Below are 27,057 nucleotides of genomic sequence, written 5' to 3'. Positions count from 1 at the left end.
TTTCATCAGACATCTTGAGATCCCTTAGTTCGAATTTGTGCTCCAAGTGTTTAGAACGCAAGAACGTAATGCAGCTGAAGAGTGGTTTTGATCACTGTAAAAACTGTGCGTTGCCCATTCAGCTGAAGTTTCACTTACTACCCTCTGGAGTAAACAGGTGGTACTACAAGCTTGCATTTCTCAGGAATATTCCTTATTATGTGTCGGGATATTGCGATTGATTGCATTAAAATTAATCGCACTGAATTAACGCATTAAATTGACAGCCCTAATATATATATATATATATATATATATATATATATATATATATATATATATATATATATAAATTATATATACATTATATATATAAGCAGTGCCAACATTTTGTGCCATATTGGAGCAAAAAAACAAACAAACAAACATGCAATTATAATGTACAAAAGAGCTATTGCATTGTACTTACATTTAAAGTCTCTGCATTTAATCACATCTGGAGTTACACTGCTGCCCCTAACCGTAAATCTACCCCAAACTTTACCCTAAACCTTAACCTCTAATACCTAAACCCTTCTTCTACTACTAAACAGACTTGTGCATTACCTCAGCCTCAGTACCAGCAAATGTGAATCTTGTGAGAATTGTGTGGAACAACATGTATTTACACACTAAGTACATTGCATTGCATGTATTTTAATGTTAGAATATAGTAGTTAAGGACACGCAAAATAAAGTTAGATCAAAGTTGTATTTGTTAAAATTGGTGGCAGCATTTAACAATAAGGTTTTAACTTTTTTTAAATAACTGCAGTAGTTAGCATGAATTAACAATGAATACTATACAGTATAATATGATTTTTCTTTACATCAATTATTTATCTTGGTTAATTTATTAAATGTTAATTTCAAATACATTTTCAAGATCAAAAGTTGTACATGTTAACATTAGTTAATGCATGATGAACTAACATGATCAAACTTATTTTTATAAATTAATATTAATCAAGATTAATAAATACTGTGAAAATATATTGTTCTTTGTTAGTTCATGATGCATAATACATCCTTAGAGTAATGTGTTACCAAATATGTTAATGCAATATGAACTACTGTAGCAATGAACAATTGTGTTTTTATACATTTACATGAACCAAAATCAATAAATGTGCATTGTTTAATGTCTATTTGTATGGTTTTTTAGCTATATTTTCCAGCTCTATCTGGTGAGGTAGGCTTGTGTGCAGTTCAGTAGTCACTACACTAAAAACTCAAATGCTTTAGAGGCCTTTATACCAGACATGGAGAGAATTAAGTTTTGGAATGACCTGAATTAATCAGTCATGCTTTTATTTAATTAAGAGTGCCAAGTCTGTAGATAGTGTTAAGCCCTCGTTTGCCCATAGAGGCTTATCCTATTGTCCTTTTTATATGTGCAGTAGTCATCAGCCATAAAAAGCAGTGTTTTGAAACTATAGTATTCCATCTTAGTCTCACATTCTGTCTTGTAGATCTATCAACTGACGTCTTTCTTTTCTTCAGGCAGAGCAGGATAACGGGCACCCTCTCCCGGCATTCGCTAATCTCCACATTGAGGTGCTTGATGAGAACAATCAGGCGCCCTACTTCCAGGTGGACACTTATCATGGATTCATCTCTGAATCTGCTCCGCTGGGCACAACTATCTCGAGCAGTGCCAATATCTCCACACCCCTCGCCATTATCACCATGGATAATGACATTGAGGAGGTGAGGCCTCAGATTCTTCCAGTGCTTTGTGCTCAAATGGCAGTCATTTTTCACATATCCTGTGGGAATTGTGTATATGGAAATGGTGCTCTGAAGTTATTCAAAGTGCCTGCTCTGTGGAGCATTAAAAAAGGAAAATTAAAATTGAAAACAGAAACATTCTCAGGCTCACATTAGAGACTGTTTGAGAGGTGCTTTTACTGTGCTAATTTTCTTGTTAGTGTTTCGTGTTTGTAATTATGTCTGCTTTAGTGATCGGAAAGCAATGTACTTAAAACTTAGTGTACTCTGATAGATATGTCCTAACTTTAAGGGATAGTTCACCAAAAATTAAAATTCCATTCAAACCTGACATAAGTGTGAGTGAATGGGTAATTTTTCAATAATTCATGTTTAAGTTTATATGCTGTGTGTGTATGTATATACAGTACTGTGCAAACGTTTTTGGCACTTGTGATAAATGTTACATAGTGAGGATGTCTTCATAAATAGTTTTTATTAATCACTTAATTTCATGAAAAGTTCAGTAAACATAAAAAAGCTAAATCAATATTCGGTATGACCAGCTTTGCTTTTAAAACAGCCTCAATTCTCCTAGATACACCTGGACACAGTTTCTCTTGGTTGTTGGCAGATAAGATGTTCCACAGTTCTTCTATCTATTTAGGCTGTCTCAATTGTTTCTGTCTCTTTATGTAATCTCAGACTGACACGATGTTCAGTGGGGGGTTTTGTGGGGGCCATGACATCTGTTGCAGGGCTTCCTGTTCTTCTATTCTAATCTTTCTATTTGCAAAAGTAATGTTTGGGAGTCTAACATTTATATTTCCTATTGACACTAAAGCTGAAGATATAAATAACCAAATGCTTTTGTGAAACATCTTATGTGCCTAAGACCTTTGCACAGTACTGTGTATATATAAAAATTTTGATTAATGCTTTTTTTTAAATACATATCCCATGGCTATGTAGATCCTATTTACCCTTTTAATAAAATTCACTTAAATTCAATAAAACTATATAAAGTCGCAGCCTGACCTGCATAAGAGTGCTCTCTGCACAAATCTCAGCAGTGGGTTAAACAACAGCATGCAGGGGTCACCAGTTAGTGGACAGATCTGGACTGGAGCGTGCATGTTTGAGTTTTTCTGGCCATAGTTTAGTCACACCTCTTTCCAAAACATTAACCAACACAGTTTAGGCGAGGATATCTGATTGTGTCTTATTCAATCAAATGTATTTATACAAACTGCTTCACTGTGGTTAAATCTACAGAAATAAAGATTTAGTAACATAGCAGTTGTGCAGAAGTGTCATCTTATTAAACAAAAGATAAATTGATCATGAAAGCAAACCTTCAAAGAAACTGCACTAAAAAGTTTGTTTTAGTCGAGCATGTCTCATCTGTTCAGTGTCTAGTGCTCATAAAAGGTGATAATGAAGCATCAGTGACTGTGTTTGTTCTAGATGTGCGTCATTGTTCTCATTCACGAACATCATCAAATCAGTTTGTTCTTCAATGGCCATTGTTTTCTTATGTGGGTTGATATTGCCAAAGATATGGGCTATAGCAGATCGTAATTCTCCTCTTAGTTTTGATAGTTGTAGCCCTAAAATGTTTCAATTATAATTCATTGTTTTATTTATTTATTTATTTAAAGTACAGTTGATTTTTTTAAAGTAAAGTTGACAAACCTTTTTGTTATTTAGGTATGAAGGTTATGAAGTCATATTTAAGAAGGAATTTATGGCTTGATCCTAAAAAAATAAAAATAAAATAAAATTGAATACCCCTGACTATTTCAATATATACATAGTATTAATGGTGTTTGGTTTAGTTTTTCAAATTAATTACTTACAATTAAAATGCTAGCTATGATAAATAAGGAAAAATGTTTGGCCCCCGGCAACAAACAGATTATTTTACCTCAGTGGAACATTTACTATCGAATGTTTTTCTGGGATGCTTGATTCGAATATTTTATGAGACGCTTTGGGCTGTTGGTCAGCACACTTTAATGTAATTGTTTTAGGAGTCCTAATAAGTAATTAACATGAACAGCAACGGACATGCCATTATTTTGTAAATGTTTTTCTAAACATCATGGTCATGCGTCAACTACCCAAATGACGATCATTTAGATTTTTGAGTGAACGATCCCTTTTATCTTGTAAGTTTTAGATATGGGAAACCCTCTTATGTTTTCTCTCCCATCTAAAGTTGAACCCCAGTGATATCCCTGTATGTATTAATGAAAGTAGTGATATGTGTGAGAATAGAGACTCACTCCTCCTCTTTCTCAGTTTTCCTGTCTCTTTTCTTACCTTTCAATTTGCCTAATGCTCTGCATGATTACGACCCTGCGAACAGAAGCATAATGGGAAATTGTTGCAGAAATTGAATAGTTAAGAGTGTTTGTTGAACACACAAACAGAATCCACTCGTTTTATCAGCTGGAACAGCCACTTTAACATGACTCCTTCAAATCAGTGTTCATGCTTCATCAAAATGTTTGTGTATTTACTGTAATGGAACTACCAATGTTAACCTGTTAATGTTTGCAATTAATGAAACACATGAATTTATGACCCCATGTAACCCCCATCCATGCATATAACCCTTGAAGCCATGTATATGCAAGCATATACTCCAAAAATTTACAGGTGTATTTATAATTTACAGACTTATATTGATGACTCATCTCGCATTACTCAGATTTGTGACAAATCTAATACGCTCTAAAATGAGAATATCCCTCCCCCAATACAAAGGGATGAGCACTTAGATTTTTCCATTCCAATCGTCCTTTTTTAATTGGAAATACATTAACACTGGACTGAAAGCAGTGCTTTTCAAGCCATTTCATTGAATTATCTTTGTTACTTATTATACATGAACTCACAATGATTGACATAGTGATACTATAGTAATGTTTTGCAGTCTTGTAACTCACTGACTATTTCCATCAAATTTCAGTAAGTTACAACTGTTTGCAGCTGCAGTGTTTATATGACCTAAATAACAGAGAAAGACCTTTTAAAACCGCATTTGTTTTTTTATAAAATCTGCAATACATTTGGAAAGAAAATTATTTATTTGTTTTAATTAAAGTTAAGTAAAAAAAAATGTCATGTAGACAGTCATTGAGAGCCATCATTTCTGGTTTTCAGTATGTTTTTAGCAGTGTCAGCATATTAGATGAAATAATGTAGCATTAAAATGTACAGCACTGCAGAGAGGCATAATGCCCAATGTAAAAGAGTTGGCCATAAACAAAATTAAGCCTCCATTGTTTATATTACTGCAGCCATTCTCGGGTCAGACATGTATTTTAATTGCAGTGAAGTGCAAATTGCTCATATAGATTCTGTTCTGTTGGAATAAAAGCATTCATATAGCTGAAAAAAAAACAAGCACCGTCATTTTGTGATTTTCTATGTTCTCTCAGTCTGCTATATAATTGATTTGAAAAGCTCAGAGGACCTTCAGGATGTAGCAACGAGACAGTTCATGATTTATGTAAGAGGCAGTCATTAAATAATGTAATCATACATGATAATTAACTAACTTTAACCTTTCAATGCCTCATTAAACACTTTTTTTATTTTACAAATAAATGTCAATTTAATCATGAAAGTGCATTATCAAATGCTAGTTGAGTCTTAGAATGCTGTTGTGTTTGCTATCTCGTATACATTCTTAAGATATTTATGCTCATTAATTTACTTGAAATGTTTTAAAACCAAACCTCTGGCTACTGTAGTGCCTTTCATTTTTTTAGATTTACCCCCTTTTCATTTGTTTTCCTTCTTATATTGTGATTCTTGACAGCACTCTTTAAATTGATTTTCTTTGACTTTGAGGTGTGAATTGATTAGGAATGAATTGCGCCCACTGATGGCATTGTTTATTTGCGCATGCTGTCTGCATGGTTTCAGCGCTTGATTCACTAAAAGGCACAAACAGTCACATAAAATGTGCGGAACACAATTTGCACAGCACAATTCCACAAATCTTGTTGGCTGGTTGTGTTTTATGAAACAAATATCTTGAAAGTCCTCAAAACAAGATACGTTTACTTGAGAAGCAGAATTGTGTAATCAATAAGATTTGGTTTCAGAGAAAATATCCCGAATCAAGTGTCTTGTGTAATGTTTTTTTTTTTATTATTGTAGCTCAAACCTCTCACAAACCTCTACATTTTAGTAGATTTGTTTTTGAGACAGGGAAATATCAATTTGCCAGTGGGGTAAGAAAAATAAACATAATTCAAGAGATATTCTCTTAAAACAAGTCTAATCTTATTCAGATGTGCTTCTCAATAAACTGTATCTTGTTGTAGGGATGTTTAGTTACAGTATTGTTACTAGAACAAATAAATAAGAAGAAAATGATGTTTCTGCAATGTGTTTAGTGAGCTCCCCTAAGTGTTATTTATCCATCCTTATCAATTTGCATAACCATATATCTATCCTGCATGCTCTATCTTCTGATGTCTTTGCCTTGTGACACTGAGCTCTTATGGTGATTTATTTCCACTGCAGACAAAAGATCCCATGGTGTGCATCTCTTTGGACAACTACAACAGCATCTTCGCTGTGACGCCCAGTGGGATAGCACGCTACCTGACACTATTGAAGCCTGTGGACCGTGAAGAGCAGCAGAGTTATGCCTTCACGGTAAGGGCTTTGTGCCACCTCACTTTGGCAAGCCTGATAAGCTCCATCTCTGTCACTGAGGCTTGCAGTCTTCACTTCAAGGACTTTGTCTAAACTTGCTTCTCCACACACTACTTGCTTTATCACTCGAGGGTTATTTTTGAAGTTGTATACTGCACTGTATGGTAAAAGTAATTTTGATCAGAGTAAAGTGCGATCCATGTGGTCTCCTCTGCGTGTGATGGATTGTTTCTTTCTGAATAGAAAAGTTTGGGAATTGCTTTTACGAAACCGTAGTATGCCAACTAAAAAAGTAGACACATTTTTTTCTTTTTTATCCCCTTTTTTCCCCAATTTGGAATGCCCAATTGGAATGCCCAATGACTTTGTAGGTCCTCATGGTGGCGTGGTTACTCACATCAATCCGGGTGGTAGAGGACAAGTCTCAGTTGCCTCCACATCTGAGACTCAGCATGTGGAGGCTCATGCTGTTCTCCGTGATCCACGCACAACTTACCACACGTCCCATTGAGAGCGAGAGCCACTAATTGCGACCACGAGGAGGTTACCCCAAGTGACTCTACCCTCCCTAGCAACAGGGCCAATTTGGTTGCTTAGGAGACCAGGCTGGAGTCACTCAGCACACCCTGTATTCGAACTCGCTACTCCAGGGGTGGTAGTCAGCGCCAATACTCGCTGTCCAGCGAAAACAGAGCTTTTCGAAAACACTGACCTTACTGGAAGAATTTGAAAGTGGCAGATTCACATTATAGTGTTGAATAGAAAAACAGAGAGATTCGAAAACAATGAAGTATTTGCTTGTCATGTGACAAAGTTACGTGATCCATACAACCCAAAACAGTCAAGATGGCGGTTCATGTTGGCTTTGAAGGCATTCCATTCCTTCAAAGGTGAAGTGGAGTTTACTCTGAATTGCTGTCTGGTGGCGGAACACAAGGACAACATTGTTTCAGATCACGCTTGTTTTTTTGTTTTTTTTGGCAGAGGCTATTTGCACTTAGTGCTAATAACGATAGATGCTATTTGCACTCTAGCTCAAATAGTGACAGATAGTACTATTACACACTTGTTTACATACTAACATACAGTATAGGGCCATGACTGCTGAATTTTTATTGTTTATTTGTTATTGTTTATAGAGTCCCTCAGAAACCCTACACCAGCGCTACTCAACACGTGGGCCGTGTCCCTCGAGTGATCTTTTGTGGCCCATGCGATGAAATCATCATCAGAAATACAGTACATTTATCAGCAGCCTTTCAAATCTGTATGAATTATGAGATGTTAATTTTCATCAGGATTTACGCTAGTTCTCTACATTGCTGAATCACATTAGTGAGGAAATTCAACTGCAAGAGGATGTTGCAATAATAATAATTAAAATAATAACAATAGTAATAATATCTGAGCATGGCTGATGTCATGAGAGTGGCGGCCGGTCTGCGTGTGCATTCATACATAGTAAATGTGTGCTTGCGTGCGATCTGTCAATCAAACGGGCTTGCATACATGCTTGCATTTTACTCAAATTACTCAATACAATGCAAATCTTTCCAGTCTCTTGAAAAGCTCATCAGAGATATGTACTTGCCATGACAACAGTATTAACTGGAAAAATAACAGTTTTTCCTGCAGTGAGTTGAGACGCCTTCATGCAAATGCTTTTAAGTGATCTGCAATTCTTTTGCAGGGGTAAACTAATCTTTATAACTTGTCACTGATGGATTTTTGGTGCTAATATTGGATATATTGCTCTTGTTTTTGAATGCATCTCTAGTGTATTTGGTGTTGAACACTCATGTTGTTTGTAAGTGGACAATCACAGTGACAACAGAATCGAACTGTTACATCTCGGTTACAAAATAATTACTTAAAGTGATATTTCACCCAAAAGCAAACATTTCCTCATAATTTGTTCACCCTCATGCCATCCCAGGTGTGTATGACTTTCTGAAAGAACTTTGAAGCTCAAAAAAGCACACAAAGGCAGCATAAATTAATCCATACTACTCCAGTGGTTAAATCCATATAATCAAAAGCATTATGATAGGTGTGGGTGAGAAACAGATCAATATTTAAGTAATTTTTTATAAGAAATCTCCACTTTCCTTTCAAAATGTTCCTTGTTTTTTCACATTAAGCACTCTGCTTTCCCGTCGGATACAATTAAGGTGGCTTGTTTGATCACACTCCACACTGGAAGGTGGGATCGGTTTCTGCATGGGCTTTCCAACTACATCCTGGATGAGATTTAATCTTTGGATCTGCCTCCACGCTTAGACTTGGTGTATCTGGCTAACCGAGTCCTTCAACGCCTGGCCCTGTGCTGTCACCGCTGCTTTCCACCTGCCTGGGCGACTGGCCATCCTACCCAGTCTGCTTCTTTGGCCATGCCACCAGAATCACAGCCTGACACCGAACCCATGCAAGTAGTAAGAACTCCGATCTCACGTAGGATGAAAGAGTGATGCCTCATTAATGGACTATGCTTTCATTGTGCTCGACGTGGCCATCTCTCTGCTTTCTGTCTGGTAAAAGACACCGCTCATCAGTAGGAAGGGGGTGAGCGCAACTTCATTGGACAAACCACTGGACTTCAGACAATTCTCCCGGCCCAGTTGCGGTATGGATCTCCCTGTAACACAGTCTCAGCCCTGGTGGATACTGGAGCTGAAGAGAACTTTATGGATTTTGACTTGGCTTCTAAATGGCAGCTTCCTATGGTCCAGTTGGATGAACCCATCACCACCCTCACTGGCATGCCGCTGTCTGTCATCACCCAGTCCAAAAGCCTGTCACCTTCCTCTCTGGAAATCATATGAAGCAGTTGTCCTATTACCTGATCCAATCTCCATCGGCACCAGTAGGGTTGGGGCATCCTTGGTTGATAACGGACAACCCACACATAGACTGGTCAACCAACACTGTTCTTGCTTGGATTCCTTATTGTTTGTCTTAATTCTGCTGTCATCCCTGTCCAGTCTTGTATTTCGGTGGATTTATCCAGTTCCGTTGACATACCATGACTCTAGGACAGTGTTCAGCCTGTCCCACGCTGAATTGCTTAGTGGCACCTCACCTCCTCAGCGATGGCTGTATTCGTTCTCGGTTCCCGAGAGGGAGGCCATGAACAGGTATATCAATAATTCTCTGTCAGCCGGTCTCGTCCGCCCTTCCTTGTCACCAGCAGGAGTGGGGTTTTTCTTCATGGAGAAAAAGGATGGTTCGCTTTGACCCTGTATAGATTATTGGGGTCTGAATGACATCAAGGTGAAGAATCACTATCCTCAGCCGTTTATATCCTCAGCTTTTAAACTTTTGTAGGGAGCGTCCATCTTGACAAAGTTGGAGTTACGCAATACTTATCACCTTGTCTGGGTTTTAACACTCATAGGGAGCACTTTGAATATTTGGTTATGCCTTTTGGATTGGTCAACGCTGATCATGCCACTAATTAACATGCTATCAGCACCTGGTACCCCTCTAATTCACTTCCTTCTTAATCCCTTCGTGTTCTCAGTATCTTTGGTAGATTGTTGTTTGATGTGAAGTTGCTTAACTCACTCTTTCTGCCTAGTTGGTCCTGTCTTCTGTATCTGTTTGGTTGCTCATCACTGCCCGCATGTTGAGAGTGTGGTTACCTTCCAGTTTGCTGCGTGTCAGCTTATCTTCAATGGAGGATACCTCATCTCTGCCTGCGCATCGGAAGAAAGATTGCCCTACTCTGCTGGGTGTTGCTCTGCAACTCACTAAGCTTCAAATGGAGGATTTCATGAATCTATTCCTGACTTCCACAACGCACACACTCATTTACACACTCTCCACAGACTGCCCCTTTGCTTCTTGAATATCCCTTTACGCTACTGCAGCCGGTGCCGGGATCCTCTGTCTTCGTCAGCACAGTCATTATTAATATTTATTAATCTGGTGCCACCTTCACAGGGCACCAGACTGTGACTAAAATGTTTGCAAATGCGACAAAAATAATTGATTCCGACAATAATTTAAAATCTAGTCGCTACTGTCGGATTGTGTGTGTTCATATGCAGTTTCGTCAGATATCATCTGGTGAGTTATTGAGTACATCTTTAGAGCGTGCACTTGTGTGTCTCACACCACTTTTGACCTGTTTTGTTTCTGACAAGCTTGCCGCACCACACGCAACAACAAACCCAGTGTGAGAGAGCCATGAACAAATGATTCTTTTGAACAGGATCTTTTTCATGAATCGCCCTAAAAGAACAGTGGGTTTGAACTCAGGAGCTCAGGTTAGCAGTTTGAATCGGATTCAATTTTTCAGTGAATCAGCCATGTGTATTTCGAGCTTTTCTAATGAAAAGTCACATATTGTGTTCCACTTTTTTCTTTTGGTAATTATTGATGTGGGATTGGAGTAGCACAATAAACTGCATCTGGGATTTCAGTCAATTTGCACTCTTGTAGTCTTTGTGTCTGAGGCAATATTTGTAAACAATAATTATATATATATATATATATATATATATATATATATATATATATATATATATATATATATATATATATAAATGATCAAGCTTTTGACACTTCTTGAGCTTTGTCTCAGCAATGGTGGGTGGAGTTAGTGTAAATAGCCTTTGTCAACAAGATGGGCTATTTGCACTTAGTATAAATAGACACTCAATATGAAAATAATAATAATAATAAACATAAAATGTTCAAAAATGGGGAAAAGAGTGTCCAAGGGGGACAGTGTCCAAATTAAATGGGAATCTGGCGTCCTTGCAGTGAAAGGGGTGTCTTGCAGGAGGGGAGTGTGCAGAGGAGGGTCCAGCAACTGCACGCGCTCCTCTTTATGGTCCATGGTGCGAGAGGCACATGCTCCGTTGGCCGCTACACATGCTCCAAACCCCCAGCGTCCCAACTCCCGTCGTGAGCCTGGCTGAAGGACGGCCCTCAGAGGTGGGGAGACACTGACGAGATGGAGAGTCGGGTTGTTCCGCCACAGGATGTATTGTGAACAGTGTTGTTATGTTAGTAGTGACACTAATTATTGTTAGTAATTCAGCAACACTGCTTAAAAGGCATAGTACTAAATCAGGCCATATGGATGTTGAAAACCACTGTGACCCCATCAGCTTATTCTCTCAGGGACCTGCAACACAATTCACACAAAAGCACCATGTTTCACTGACTTTGAAATTGTGTTATATACTGTAGGCAAGGCAAGTTAATTTATATATCACATTTTATCACAATGGCAATTCAAAGTGCTCTACATAAAACAAAATTATAAAGAAAATACAAGATAAAAAACTATTTAAATAAATAAATAAAAATAAATAAAATAAAACAGAATGAAAACTTTGTTTTGAGTGAACCCTCTGTATATCTGTCTGACTTGACTGCTTATATTCAACAAGCATTGCGGCCATGTATTGAGGTCCTAGGCTGTTGAGTGATTTATAAACAAGTAATAATACCTTAAAATCAATTCTAAATGTGACTGGAAGCCAATGTAAAGACCTAAGTACTGGAGTGATATGCTCATTATTTTTTTGTTCTGGTGAGAATCCTGGCAGCAGCATTCTGTATGAGCTGGAGATGTCTAATGGTCTTTTTGGGAAGGCTGGTTAGGAGTCCACTGTCGTATTTGACCCTACTGATAATGAATGCATGAAGTCTTGACTGGAAACAAAACATCTAATTTTGGCTATATTTTGAGATGATAGTTTGCTGATTTGATCATTGCTTTGATGTGACAACTGAAACTAAGGACTTTCTCCAAAATGACACCAAGATTCCTGACTTTTTGTCGTTAGACGTCTTGAGTCAAGGGATGTGAGACCTTGGGAGTTTCTCCTTTGTTGTCAAATACAATGACTCCTGTCTTGTCGGTGTTTAACTGATGGAAGTTTAGGCACATCCAACCATTCATTTCAAGGCACTGGCACAGGGAGTTTATGGGGCTGTGAATAGGGCTAGATAAATCTGGGTATCGTCTGCATAGGTATGGTATGCAATTTGGTTCTTTTTCATAATTTAACCTAGTGATAGCATATACAGGTTAAACAGAAATGGTGCAAGACCAAGTCTCCCCCTTGTGGGACTCCACACGTCTTGGGTGTCCTCTCAGATTCATAGTTACGTATGTTCACATAGTAACCCCTCCCATCTAGATAAGACTTGAACCAGTTGAGGAATGTCCCAGAGACCCCTACCCAGTTTTCCAATCTGTCTAGGAGTATTGTGTGGTCGACAGTGTCGAATACAGCACTAAGATCTATTAATACCAGCACTGATATTTTGCCTGCATCAGAATTTAGCCATATATCATTTATTATCTTTGAGTGCCATCTCTGTGCTGTGATATTTGTGTTTGTGGATCTCAATTAGGTGACATATGGTTTTCTCCTTTTTTGACTTTGTTTTGAATGGGTTTGAATTAACAATGCTGAGCGCTTCCATGGTCATTTTAGTCTCTATCATATATTATAATGACACAGTGAAGTGTATTATAGCACTAACTGCCTATAAATGAAAAACAACAATGGCATTTTTAGGTCCTGGGGAATTATGGTAGTGTGGGTCATATTATTATGACCCACACAAAAGGTTACACAATTGCATCTCCATGGATAATGGAAACATATTTGCTGCAATTGCGTGTTGGCACGCTTACTTGTCAATATGTGCTTACCTTTTTTGTAAGCACATTCTATGAAGCAGTTCCACTCCTCTTACTTGATTGGAGTAGTGGTGTTTCGTAAGTGCTGATATCTAGTGCAGTGATACTGGAATTATCATATCTAATATTTGTTTTCTGCCAAAAAAATTTTTTATTTTTTCCTTACATTGTTTGTCTACATTGTAGACAGAAAATAAACATTTAAAGAGAAAATAAATAGAGAAACAATATTTAAAATAATAATACTAATAATTTAAAAAAATATATGTTCTCTTACGAGAGGTTCTCTCGTATTGCGTAAGCTAGCTTACGCTACGGGAAAGATTCATCTTTTCTGAGATATTGAAGCCAAAAAATTATCCTTAATTTTGTATCATTTGTCAACGCAGTGCAGCAACTGCAGACCTTGAGCGGGCTAGCTAGCGAGCTCATTGGTTGCTCTGCGGCAACTGCTGCAGCCTATAGACGAACTTGGGCAAACTCGCGTCCACGCGCTTACTGCATCAAAGCCCGCCAAAATGGGCGTGGCTAGAGTGCATACAAGCGTAGTTCGTAGGCTGGAACCCTGATTTTCATCTCTTCAGCGAAGCTCTTCGCATCTCTGAACTGGAAGCCGCGTCGCCGTTCGAGGGGCATCTAGCAAGCTTGGACAGCGCTCGAAGAAGCCGGCCGTCTCCGCCACCTTCAGCCATCCTGCGAGCTACGCCATCCGGCGACGTATCCTTTTTTAGAGCAAGCTAGTTCTTAACGAACTTCACAAAAGAGTAACGAGCGTCTTTTTTAAGATGCCTCGCACCACTTGCGCTTCATGCCTCGCCCCTCTCAGCGGCGGAGACCGCCACATCATCTGCGCTCTCTGCCTTGGACTGGGGCATGCAGAGCTCGCCCTCGCTGAAGGCGGATGCGACCTCTGCGAGGAGCTTCCGATGTCGACTCTGCGGGCTCGACTCGAAGCGCTCAGAACCGAACCTGCCGCGCCGCCAGACTGCCTCGCCGGAGCCTCTCCCTCGAGCATCGCTCTCACCCTCCCCGCCCCCCCGGGACGCGCAGTTGCCGCCCAGCGGCCGCACTGCGGCCATCTCGGAGGACGAGGCGGAGGATAAGGGCTGTTCCATCATGGCTTCGGACAGCGAGGAGTGGTCAGGCTCCCACGCCTCCTCCTCGGCCCAGGAATCCAGCAGGACCGCGCCGAGTCGAAGGGAACTAACACGCCTCCTCACACAGGCCGTCGACCGCCTCGGGCTCAGTGGTCACCGCCCCTGAGCAGGCTCCCAACAGACTCGGCGTCTGCTTTCTTCAGAGCCGTCGCCGCGACAACACCCGCGGCCGGGCCGCTCCCTTCCTGCCGAACTCCACACTGAGCTTGCAAAGTTGTGGAGCAGCGCCTTTCTCGGCCAGGATCCGTTCCCACGTCTCCACCCTCTCGCCCGGTGGACGGCGCCACCGAGAAGGGCTACTCCTCCATCCCCCGGTCGAGGATTCGGTAGAAGCACACCTTTGCCCGCCCTCCGCGAGATGGCGGTCTAAGCCAGTGCTCCCGTCTAAGGCCTGCAGAGCGACTTCCGCCTATGTTGGCCGCGCCTATTCCGCCGCCGGCCAAGCCGCATCTGCTCTGCACTCCATGGCCGTCTTACAGATCCTCCAAGCGGACCTTCCTCGGGAGTGGGATGAGAAAGGCAGGCACCCAGAGGCTGTTACAGATCTAAGAAGCACGACAGACCTCGCCCTTCGCGCCACCAAAGCTGCAGCCAAAGCTCTAGGGAAGTGCATGGCCTCGCTGACTGTGACCGAGAGACACCTGTGGCTAACGCTAGCCGACATGGGAGAAGCACAGCGCTCCACGTTCCTCAACGCACCGCTCTCTCCGACCGGTCTCTTCGGCTCCGCGGTGAGTGGCATTGTTGACCGCTTTTCAGAAGTCCAGAAAGCCACCCAAGCCTTGAACCTCTTCCTGCTGCGTCGCGCTAGCTCCTCTGCAGGCCGCCCATGTGACCAGCCTCCTGCACGAGCCTCTTCACAGCGCCCAGCTCAACAAAGTCAGACTTCTCAGCATCGACAGGGCGGCTGCCCTCGATCGTGCTCAGACAGCCGCTGCAGACCGCCACCCCCCCGCGGTCCTCGGTCTAAGGTTGCGCTGAAACCTGAGCAACCGAAGTCCTCCTAGCCTTGTTGAAAAAACGACGGCTCAGTCCGCCGCGGCCGGACCACCGTCAAAGCTTCAGCCCCTGTCAGTCCCCCTCTCTCAGGCTACTACAGTGGTGGATTCAGCAGCCAACAAGCCGGTGATACTGCCCGCTTGCCTGCACTCAAACGCCGCTTTCACGGCGACCCAAAGAAATCTTGTAAAGAGCAAACATGCCTTATGTGTAGAAAATGTGCCCACAATCCAGTGTTCACCCCTACACACAAGCATTACACTTCCCGTGTTCCTATCAGAGCCCACTCACATAAAGCGGACACAGCCCGCTCGAGTGTTAGAGTCAACAAACGCGCCCACGAATCCGTGCTGCGCGCCCTTCTCTGGCAGCTCTGTCACACGACCAGCCTTATGTGTAGAAAATGTGCCCACAATCCAGTGTTCACCTCTACACACAAGCATTACACTTCCCGTGTCCCGATCAGAGCCCACTCACATAAAGCAGACACAGCCCGCTCGAGTGTTAGAGTCAATAAACGCGCTCACGAATACGTCGCTGCGCCCATTCTCTGCCCGCTCTGTCACACGGCCAGCAAACACTTCTCTGTATGTAAGTCCCGTGCCCGTGACTATGCTCGCGCATCACTTAACAGATGTGACTCTTTCCCCATTCACCTCAATCGGGAAGTCACTCACAGAACAGCCTGTCCCTGCTGTCTGCGAGTGACACATTCTGTTCAGCGCGCTGTGTGCAGCAATCAGGGCGATTTGGCCATTCACCCTCTAGCGTTACGCTTCAAAGCGTGGGAAGCTATCCCAGGGATATCCAAATGGGTGTTAAGCACAATAAAACAGGGCTATTTGCTACAGTTCGATCGCCGCCCTCCCCGCTTCAGAGCGCGGCTCGAAACTATTGTGAACACGGAAGCAGCCTGCATGCTTAGTTCAGAAATAGCAAACCTTCTGTGCAAAAGGGCCATAGAGAAAGTGCCGCCTTCGCTGAGCGAGTCGGGGTTTTACAGTCGTTATTTTCTTGTTCCCAAGAAAGACTGCGGCCTCAGACCAATATTAGATCTCAAGGGTTTGAACAAGGTGCTTGCAAAAAGACCATTCAAAATGCTTACAATCAGGAAACTCCTCGCGCATACGCGCCAGGGGGACTGGTTTATCTCTCTCGATCTGAAAGATGCCTACTTTCAGATTCAGATAAATCCCGTCACAGGCCATTCTTGAGATTCAGCTCGATGGCCAGGTTTATCAATACACCGTCCTTCCGTTCGGCCTGTCTTTAGCACCCCGTACTTTCACGAAGTGCATGGATGTGGCGCTCGCACCCCTGCGGAGTCAGGGCTTGCGAATTCTGAACTATTTGGATGACTGGCTGATTATGGCACAGTCACATACGGAGCTTCTGTCTCACAGAACAGTTCTCCTCAGCCATCTGAACAGTTTGGGTCTTGCAGTCAATTGGACCAAGAGCTCACTACAGCCCAGTCAGGCAATTTCCTTCCTTGGAATAGAACTAGACTCCGTGGCAATGACGGCTCGCTTATCTACACAGCGCGCGCGCCGTGTTCAGCGACTAGCCGCGTCCTTTCAGATGAACAGCCTCACGCCTCTAAAAAAATTTCAGAGACTGCTAGGTTACATGGCCTCAGCCGCAGCAGTACTTCAGCTGGGTTTACTGCGCATGCACCCGCTTCAGCATTGGCTAAACACCCGCGCGTCTCGCCGGGCTTGGGCCACAGGCCGCCAGCCGATCAAGGTGACTCAGACCTGTATTTCAGCTCTGCAGCCCTGGACAGTGGCCGAATGGAATCAGCGGGGAGTGACGATGGGAGCTGTATCTCGCCGAAAGTCATCTCGTCAGACGCGTCCAACACGGGTTGGGGCGTGGTCTGCGAGGGCTCTCTGGTTTTTGGCCTATGGTCAGTTCAGGAAAAGCTCCTTCACATAAATTGTCTGGAAATGATAGCGGTCGAGTACGCGCTTGTGCGCTTTCTCCCGGTCATTCAGGGTCACCACGTCCTGGTCCGTTCGGACAACAGATCTGTGGTATCCTACCTAAACCGTCAGGGCGGTGTCAGATCCAGGAACCTCTTCCATCTGACGAAACGCATACCAGATCCAGGAACCTCTTCCATCTGACAAAACGCATACTGAGTTGGTCCCAGTGCCACCTGCGCTCGCTGAGGGCGACACACGTGCCAGGCCACCTGCCCATCGTGGGCATGGTCCAGCGGGATTTCCATTCACGACATATGTGTGGCAGCGGGCTGGGCTTCCCCCTCCACCTTTGTCAGATTTTACAATCTGGAAGTGCCCGCCCTGCAGGCAAAACTACTAGCGGTTTAATACGCTACAGCTCCCCTGGTGAGCTGCACTGATGGGACTCATTCCACACAGACCGGCACCGCCGCTCTGTCGTTCCCTTCCCACTATGTACTTATGTATTACACACACACTGGCCCGCACTCTTGCCGGCCAAATATTATTTCCCCACTCACAAGGGCTCCCCGGGTCCCCCACCCCGGGGCTCATGCAGTGGATGCTTGGCGCGCACGGCGTTGACAATGGGTTCCCGTAGCGTAAGCTTGCTTACGCAATACGACAGAACCTCTCGTAAGAGAACGAATCGGTTACCTAACGTAACCTCGGTTCTCTCTAGATGAGGGAACGAGTATTGCGTAGCCGGCCGTGCTTCGCGCCACGAGCGACTTTCGCTTCATTCAATGAAAACCAGGGTTCCAGCCTACGAACTACGCTTATATGCACTCTAGCCACGCCCGTTTTGGCGGGCTTTGATGCAGTAAGCGCGCGGACGCCTCTCATTGGACGCAAGTTCGCCCAAGTTCGTCTATAGGCTGCAGCAGTTGCCGCAGAGCAACCAATGAGCTCGCTAGCTAGCCCGCTCAAGGTCTGCAGTTGCTGCACTGCGTTGACAAATGATAGAAAATTAAGGATAATTTTTTGGCTTCAATATCTCAGAAAAGATTAATCTTTCCCGTAGCGTAAGCTAGCTTACGCAATACTCGTTCCCTCATCTAGAGAGAACCGAGGTTATGTTAGGTAACCGATTGGTTTTTCTTTTCACCTAGTGATTTTATTTATTTATTTTATTTACAGTGCAGTTCAGGGCTACTGTAGTTTTAGATCTGTGTTTTGATTATTTACAGGTGCATAAATACAGGCTCTATGTGTATTGTGTGGCATTATGAATGCATTAAAATGCATATAAAGGCTTCCCATTTGTTTACGTCATTTAAAGTAAATTTTAGCCTAACTATGAACTGGAAGGCTTTGGTTTGTGTGCATTGCTAGCATAAAAGATAGTAACCAGTGTAAATGCATTTATTGAAAAATGTAACCACCACATAATAGACCTTATTCACACTAGTGCCATCTTTGATTTTTAATTGGTGTGACAACGAGGCTGTGATAGATTGATGTACAGTCTCTTCAATTGGATGTTCTGCAGTATAAAGTGTCTTTGGATCGTTCCATGGACAACACATTGATAAAATATCTATTCAAGAACATTCAGTATATAAAGAACTCCAGGCATGAGTTGTGGAAAATCAGATGCGATCTAGGAGCTTTATACCTTTTGTGCCATTGAAGAGACTGTAAGTCTATCCCTCAGAGGCTCGTTGTCATTCCCATTAAAAATCAAAGATGACGCTAGCTTGAATAAGGTCTATGACATGACAGTTTCCCTCTCATTATGCATTTCTATCTGCTTCTGTGTAGAGGTTTTCATCACGCTAACCTTCCTCCTCAACCGGCTATATGTGGATGGCACAACAGGATCAGTAATGGTGCCTTTCAATAATAAAGCACCTTGACTGGTGGTAAACGTCCTTCAATTCCTGTTTGAGCGGGACGAGGGGGTCATTGTGAAGGACTCTACCTTTGCAGCACCCTGGAGCAAGCTGTGATGTAGGAATGCTGCTTGTGTCTGATTTGACGCACCAGACTTTGTTGAGTGTCGCTGAGATGATGTCATGACTGTTAGATTGATCCCCCCTCAAAACAGAGGAACGCTGCCTCACTGCCAACAGCAATTTCCTATTCCACTGTTATTTGTTCAAGTATGGTTCACCCAAGGTCTTGATGCTTTAAGAACAAATTACGGCATCAAGTTTGCCCTTTGTAGATGTCACAAACCCTAAATTCACTTCTTTCAGTCTAAACATAGGTCACACAGGCTTCTAAACTAGTGCCTCAGATCACAGGGAGTTATATAATTTCTCCCAACCTTGCAAAATTATGTTTTAATGTCACAGTAGCCCCAAATAGTGTTCAGATTTTTACTAAATCGAAGATAGGTTTAAAATGATTAAACAATAGATGTACTGTTCAAAATGAAGACAAAAAAGCATTTGGGCACTTTCATGTTGTCAAACTTAATGGATGACATGACTATGGCTAATGTGATGAAGTACACATGAAGTTACTCTGCTAGGACACCTGTGAGAATTTGAGGGGAACTGTCTTTATATATGCTCTGTTAGTTCTGACAAAAGGTCTTGGATCATTTTTGCTGTTTGCAGATGTCACTTGCTTTCATATTTTGTAATGCAATGACTTCATACATTTAGTAAGTGTGGCTTAAGTGTCCAAATACTTTTTGGGGCCACTGTGTTTATCCAGATGCCTATTTTGGTTGAGTTCAATTTAGCATTTTATTAAATAGATAGAGTGAAGGGAGGACGGAAATTTTGAGGGTTAGAGGAGGGGGAATGGAATACTTGCGATTGCCATCTTATCACCATGGTTGCAAGTGCGCCGACACTATATGACAGATATCACTGAAATCACACCGGTTACTATGTAATAGGCTACTGCTGCACATTTCATTCAAAACATTTCGTTATTTCATTCATTTACCTTGTACTGCCAAAACAACGACAATAATCCAAATAGAAATGTACTGTTTTCATGCTAAGCCCGTTCTCTTTCTTTCGCTCATTTTCATGGTAATTTTTATTTAAGCGTTTTTAAAATTTTTAATTTTAAGTTTAGTAAGGGACGTTCGCACTGAGTGCGTTTTTCTTTTTGTCCGTCTGTGCTGTTTTACAATGTGAAGGAGCGCCTGTATAAAATGGGTCATTTCTGTGACATTTAAGTCCTTGTGATTATGCGAACACAGAGAGGGAGAGGGATCCAAATCCAGGTCTCCCACGCAGCTACTTCAACACACTTCCTGTCACGCCACAAGTGAAGGTAAACATACTGAAGCCAATGCAGAAATGTCTAATAGGAGATTCCACTTGACAGGTAATATGTGGCCAGTGTGGGTATTACTAGGTTACTGGAACTGTCAGAAACAACATGCCGGCTTCCCGTAGGGTCATGTTGGACACAACAACACTGATTCAGCAAATAGCATGAGTTGGGGGTGGAACTATCTGTTTGTTTTATCACGGCAGACTGGGTGCGTATTCGGAAGGCTGTTTATTTTTGCAATTCTGCACAGAAATTACACTTTTAAGCTTTAATATGCTTGTCCATATGTACAGTAAATATGCTTATCCCACCCTTGGATTCATCTGATTGGCCCAATGTTTTAAAACAGATATAGTCATTACATAACACTAGATAACTGTTGCTGCTCAGGATAAACTCATTTATAGTTTTCCACAATACTCTCCCATTACCCTAATTTCTGCACACTCAAAAACCAGACTCTACCACCTAAATTATCTGCCAGAATCAATGTAAAATGTAAACCAAAAGTTTCTAAACTTAATACATCAGTGTCTTAAGCAAATCAGACTTGTTTGTGTATTGGTTTGTTTTTTATGCAAAGTGAGCCCCTAGACCTTATCAACCCTGGCTGCTTGGTAACAGCTACCCAGGAAACATTTCTCTGCATCTCGATCACATGACATCACTGTTTCTTTTTGGCAGTTGCCTTTTAAAAGACCATCTGCTGAGTGTGTGATGACGGCACAAGACAAGTACAACAGGGGGTAGTGAATGAATGGATATTCTTCGGCTAGCACGTCAACAATGGCTATTGGGACACTGGCAGCGAGACTTAACATTCAATGCACTCTGTTGTGTGCCAGCCGAGCACTGATTCATTTGGAAACTGAAACCAGCTGGTATCGTCAACAGGAACAGAGGAGCTCAGGTCCCGCCGGTGATGCTACTGTGCCATGTTAGGCTAGTGTGTCTCATACAAATGGCTGCTTAGTGATACTATTATCTCTTCTGCTTTAAGATATTGTATACTGTAGTATAGAATATTATACTGTATAACCAAAATTCTTGTGTCTTCAGTGCCCAAAAGTGTTATTAGAAGAAATGGTGATGTTTCACATTGGCAAACACTCGAATGTCCCAACTTTTTTGGAGGGTGTTGTAATCATCTGATTTGAAATTAACAAAATAGAATGCAATTCACAAGGTTAAACATCATATAGTAATGGGTAGTTTTAGTGCTTTCAATACAGCAAAGGGTGAATATAATTTACAAACCACTCTGTGTCAAAGGCCTCTGACTTTCTTCTCAAGGAGGAAACGAGGACCGGGTAAACGTTACACAAGTCTTGTATTTTACACACTTTCTCAGCTAACACAACAAGGATTGCTTTTCAGCACAACACAAAGCACATTGAACATTGCTGCATCTGGTCCAAACATCATTTACAACCAGAAACTGAACTTTTGGTCTGATTTTAGGAGTGAATGGAGTTTACTGCATAGAAAGCTACAGGATGCTCTCTTGCTCCCTTGAGAATGATTACATCTAAAAGATGCTTATCCTACATTGACCTTCTGTGAATGTAGCTTTGGCCAGGAGGAGTTGATGTCGTCAGACGGTTTCCAACAAACATTGGGTGTTTCGACCCTGAACCGCAACACCCTCCTGTTGGTGGGTCGGCAGTGGTGGCCAAATCACTGCCCAACTCCTCCTGGCTTCCAGCTTGTCTCCTCTCTCCTGTTCCATAGCCAGCAAGAGGCTCTTTCTGATGCCCCCCCATCCTGCGAGCTGCTGTCTTCCTCTCCTTTCCTGTCATTCCAATGGTTGTGAATATTCTCCATACTGACTGGGCAGGGAATCCTCTATAGCCAACCTCGACTGGGAACAGCCACACATCCTTTCTCCTGACAGTCTTGCAAAATATCCTGGTATTTGGCACCCTCTCTTTCAAAGGTTTGGTCGCACCCTTCTTCCCATGGGACTGTAAGTTCGATCAGGGTGATGATCTTCTTCTCCTCAGACCACAGTACTGCATCTGGCCTTAGGTTTGTTTGGACGACCTGGGGGAACTGCAGCCTTCCTCTCAGGTCTACCATCATATCCCATGTTTGGGCCTTTTTTAATAGGTTGTTTGTTGTTCTTACTGTGGTTAATGGCTTTTCTCCCACTCTCACAAACTTGATCAATGGTGTTGGTTTCCTGTGTGTTTGGCGTTTCTTGCATCTCTCCTGCTCCAGGGTGTTAGCAAGCGGCATGAGCACCTTATCATGGCACTGTCTGTATCTTCCCTGGGTGAGTGTTGTTTTACACCCTGACAAGATGTGCGCCAAGGTGCCCCTCTCCTCAAAGCTTGCATAGTGGGTCCTCTCTCTTACCCCACTTGTGCAAGTTTGTTGGAGTTGGGAGCGTGTCATAAACCGATTGCAGCAAGAAGGAGATGCGGAAAGGCTCCAGTTTCCATAGATCCACCCATGTTTTTTCCTCTTGGGAAGGTCCCATTTGGTCCAGGCTCCCTGGGATGGTAGCTCCACAGCCCTTGATCCTCGTCCTTCCTCCTCCAGATACCGTACTTCTTCTTGGATCAAGGTTCTTCTCTCCTTGGTATCTGTCTTCCACTATTGGAAATGGGAAGTTCCGAGGCCCTGGTTCCCTGTGCGTGGCATTCTAATATTGCCACGTAGCTTCAGCATACTTTCAGCTTGTGTGACAGAGGTGTCGGCTACCCACTTGCGTCCTAATCTTGTATTAATGCCTGCATGTCTGACTTGTTCATCCTGGGAGTCTCTGTATGTCATGCGTTCAAGCACTGTTAGCACCCACCTCGCCTCCACATGGATTGTGGTTGTTACAGTGAGATCGTCCATGAAACCTCTTATTGGGGGTCCCAATTTAGTGAATGACTTAAGCTCCAGTGTGCTGTCTGTCTGCACTGGTCTCAGAAGAGTGTGAAATTAACCTTATTTTCATCCTAACTCAATATAAATCCTCTGAAAGCAGCATTTTTCAGATTTTGGATGAACCCATTCATTTGCATTGTGAAAATGTACAATAAATCTATAGGAATACATTTAATAATGTTAATGAAAATATCTTTATTATTAAAAATAACTAATGTTTTTTCCATATTTTCCACATATGTAGATATCATGTTTATCATTGCGTGAAAAATGAATGAATTATTTTATTTATTTTTTGTAATTTTGCTAAATTTATTGTAGTAAATTAATGTGTTAAATGGATTACCCTAGTCATAAATGTATTGATAAATGTGTTTTTTCCTAATAAGTTTTCCTGTTTTTGCCCTTTTTTCTGTTTATGTAAAGTGTATCTGAATGGACACCACAATTACACCACGACCATCTGTGTCTCAACCTCGGTCTGATATTTAATGGTTTCATTACTCCCTTCTGTCTATAGATGATTGCATCAGATGGAGTTCAGGAGAGCTCTCCAGTCACTGTTAATATCACTGTAATCGATGCCAATGACAACACGCCCACCTTCCCCAATGTCTCATACAGCATCAATGTGTACACAGACATGCTGCCCGGGGACACAGTCCTACAGGTAATCATTAACTTACTCCCTTTTTGCGCCATTAATCCACTCATTTCAATTAATAGCTGTAGTTTATGAGGGTCATGTTGCTGGGATAATTGCTCAGATCTCTGTTTAGTCTTCATCTTGACTGGAAACATACTAACAAATTGACATTACATTTTGCATTTCAGGAGCATTTAAGAATATTTGCATTATGAAATTATTGTAAGCAATTTTGCATCCCAGATAATGTCATTAGGGTAAATTGTTTGTATGTTTTACTTTATTATTATTATTATTATTATTATTATTATTATTGTTGTTGTTTTATATTTATTTGTTTTCTATTTTATTTATTTTGGTAATTCACATTATTGTCAATGGGGATTCTTTTTACATTATCATTACTGTTATAGTAATGCAATGTTTATTTGTATGTACAGTGCTGTGCAAAGGTCTTAGGCACATAAGATGGTTCACAAACATGGTTACTTATATCTTCAGCTTTAGTGTGTCAATAGGAAATATTCATTTTTGATGACTAAACATTCTTTTGCAAATAGAAAAGATTAGACTAGAAGAACAGGGAGCCCTGCAACAGATGGCATGGCCCCCAAAAGAGCCCCCCACTGAACGTTTTGTCTGTCTGAGATTACATAAAGAGACAGAAATAATTGAGACATCCTAAATAGATAGAAGAACTGTGGAACATCATATCTGCCAACAACCAAGAGAAACTGTGTCCAGGTGTACCTTGGTGCTGTTTTAAAGGCAAATGTGGTCACACCGAATATTGATTAAGCATTTTTTTTTATGTTGACTGGACTTTGTTTGACATACATTGATAAATGAAACCTATTTATGGCATTATTTTTAAGGAATCCTAACTAAGCAACATGTTTCACTAGTGGCCTAAAACTTTGCACGGTACTGTATGTATTTATGCATTTTATTTGTATTCACATGTATTGCTTTGTTAGTAATACCTTGAATGCAAAATGACAGCATCAATAATAATTTCAGCTGACAGCAGTAGATGCTGATGAGGGTCCCAATGGGCAAGTAAGCTACGAAATCCTGGCGGGGGATCAGGGACACTTCAGCATCAATGACTGCTCGGGACTGATCACTGTGGTGCCTGGTGTCAACCTGACTGTGGGTCGCACCTACGCCCTCACGGTGAGGGCCTCAGACAACGGCCCTATGTCCCAAAGAAGGTAAATCAGCTGAAAACCCAAGGGGCTTAAAAAAATTGTTATCTCCCTTAAAACAGTACAATCAACTAGGGCTTGGCTTTATATCTAAATATATCAAGCAAGAGTGCGATATAGCCCTACATCAGCAATGCTGTGATTCAGCATCATGCCGTAGGTAATCACAGCAGTGCTGATTTAGACAGTGCTTCTATACAACAGTTCAATGAACAAGTACATTTAAAATAAAATATGAAAAAATTAGTATGGTCATAAAAAATGCATTTGTGCATGGAACTGCTTTATTACGTGACAGATAAGAATCTGCCATTGCTGGTTCAAAACAAATGATGCGTCCAATCCTTCGTTAGTAATTCAAAAATGTAACTTCAGAAATAGTATCACGGCTTGTGCTATGATACTTAATGGATAAAGTTAATGGATAAACAAGGATGTGTGTGTGTTTGTGTGTGTGTATATGAGTGAGTGTGTGTATATGAGTGAGTGAGTGTGTGTGTGTGAGTGTGTGTGTGTGTGTGAGCGTGTGTGTGTGATTGATTGAGTGAGTGAGTGAGTGAGTGAGTGTGTGTGTGTGTGTGTGTGTGTGTGTTTGAGAGCGAGTGTGTGTGTGTGTGTGTGTGTGTATGTGTATATGAGTGAGTGAGTGTTTGAGTGAGTTAGTGTGTGAGTGTGTGCAATCACCTGTTTCCACTCCCAAGCAGAGATGCTGTCACCTTTCTGAAGATCAGCTTTCTCAGTGGAAATATAGCATCCAAGGGGAGTATTTCACCCTATTTCACAGTAGCCTGTGTGCAAGAGTCATTCACTATAGAAACCGCAATGTGCCTCTGCCATTTTAAAAAACACCAATTGTGTAATTAATCTGTTGTGTCTCTCAGCTGTGATGAACCGGAATGCTGAAGTTGTTCATTTAAAGCCGTTTAAAGCCATTTCCTAGCTTTAGTAGTAGTAATACAAGCAATCACGAAGAGCTGTTGTATGTAAACAGTGGCTGATGGATTCACTTCACGTCACCAAACTAGCTCATATTACACACGAAAATGATCTTTTTCCACCACCTTCTGGCTAACATATATAATGTAAAAAAAAGACAAACAGTAGCTCTTAACACATATGCACTGCTCTTACACTTTTGTTTAGAATGGCATGAACACAAGCGGAGTGATACACACAGAGTGAAGCATCAGTGTGCTGATGGTGTCAGACCATCAGTGCTCATGGATTGTCTCTCGTCCAATCAGATTGTAGTTCTGAAACTAACTGTTGTGTGTGTGTGTGTGTGCGCGCATATATATATATATATAAATAAATAAATATAAACATTTATATTAATTAATATAATACTGATATAAATAGTATAATATTTTATATATAACTTACAAATAAGACTTTTGCACAGTACTGTATATAAGTGCACATTGGAAATTTTAGTTGTGGAGCGGAGGGGGGCTCGGCCGGGTCGGAATATCGCGCGCCCGTTCCCCAATCGGCCTGATGCGGTGCACGAGGGATAAAGGCGGCCGGTGACGATTGTTCGAGAGAGAGAGAGAATTACGGGCATGTCCGCATGTGTGGTTGTTTATGTTGTGTTTGAAGTTTCTTATTAAATTATTATTTATGTTGACAAGCCGGTTCTCGCCTCCTCCTTGCCCATCCTTTAACTGTTTTACATTAGTGTATAAATAAGAAATATATATTTTAGATTTCAACATTTCCTTTGCAAATGAAATTGAATAGAAGAACAAGAATCCCTACAACAGATGGTATTTTCTCACTGAGAGCCTGGATCTCAACATCAGTGAGTCAGTCTGGGATTACATGAAGAGACAGAAACAATTAAGACTAAATAGACTGATTCTATCAGTGTCCAGGTCTAAGG

The 27,057-nt window shown here is 41.7% G+C and overlaps 1 protein-coding gene across 1 annotated transcript in view; it reads left to right on the top strand.

Moving 5' to 3' along the window:
• Positions 1-27,057, top strand: part of pcdh15b (protocadherin-related 15b) — a 314,409-nt gene that overhangs the window by 61,686 nt on the left and 225,666 nt on the right. Inside the window, exons 10-13 of the mRNA XM_052112379.1 lie at positions 1,522-1,728; positions 6,274-6,408; positions 23,842-23,991; positions 24,988-25,181. Of these exons, the coding sequence (XP_051968339.1) occupies positions 1,522-1,728; positions 6,274-6,408; positions 23,842-23,991; positions 24,988-25,181 (686 nt within the window). The remainder of the gene's footprint in view (positions 1-1,521; positions 1,729-6,273; positions 6,409-23,841; positions 23,992-24,987; positions 25,182-27,057) is intronic.

Source organism: Xyrauchen texanus, chromosome 40, assembly GCF_025860055.1.
Source record: "Xyrauchen texanus isolate HMW12.3.18 chromosome 40, RBS_HiC_50CHRs, whole genome shotgun sequence".
NCBI lineage: Eukaryota > Metazoa > Chordata > Actinopteri > Cypriniformes > Catostomidae > Xyrauchen > Xyrauchen texanus.
Note: the sequence above shows the minus strand (reverse complement) of the source record. Positions and strands in the feature narration are given on the sequence as shown.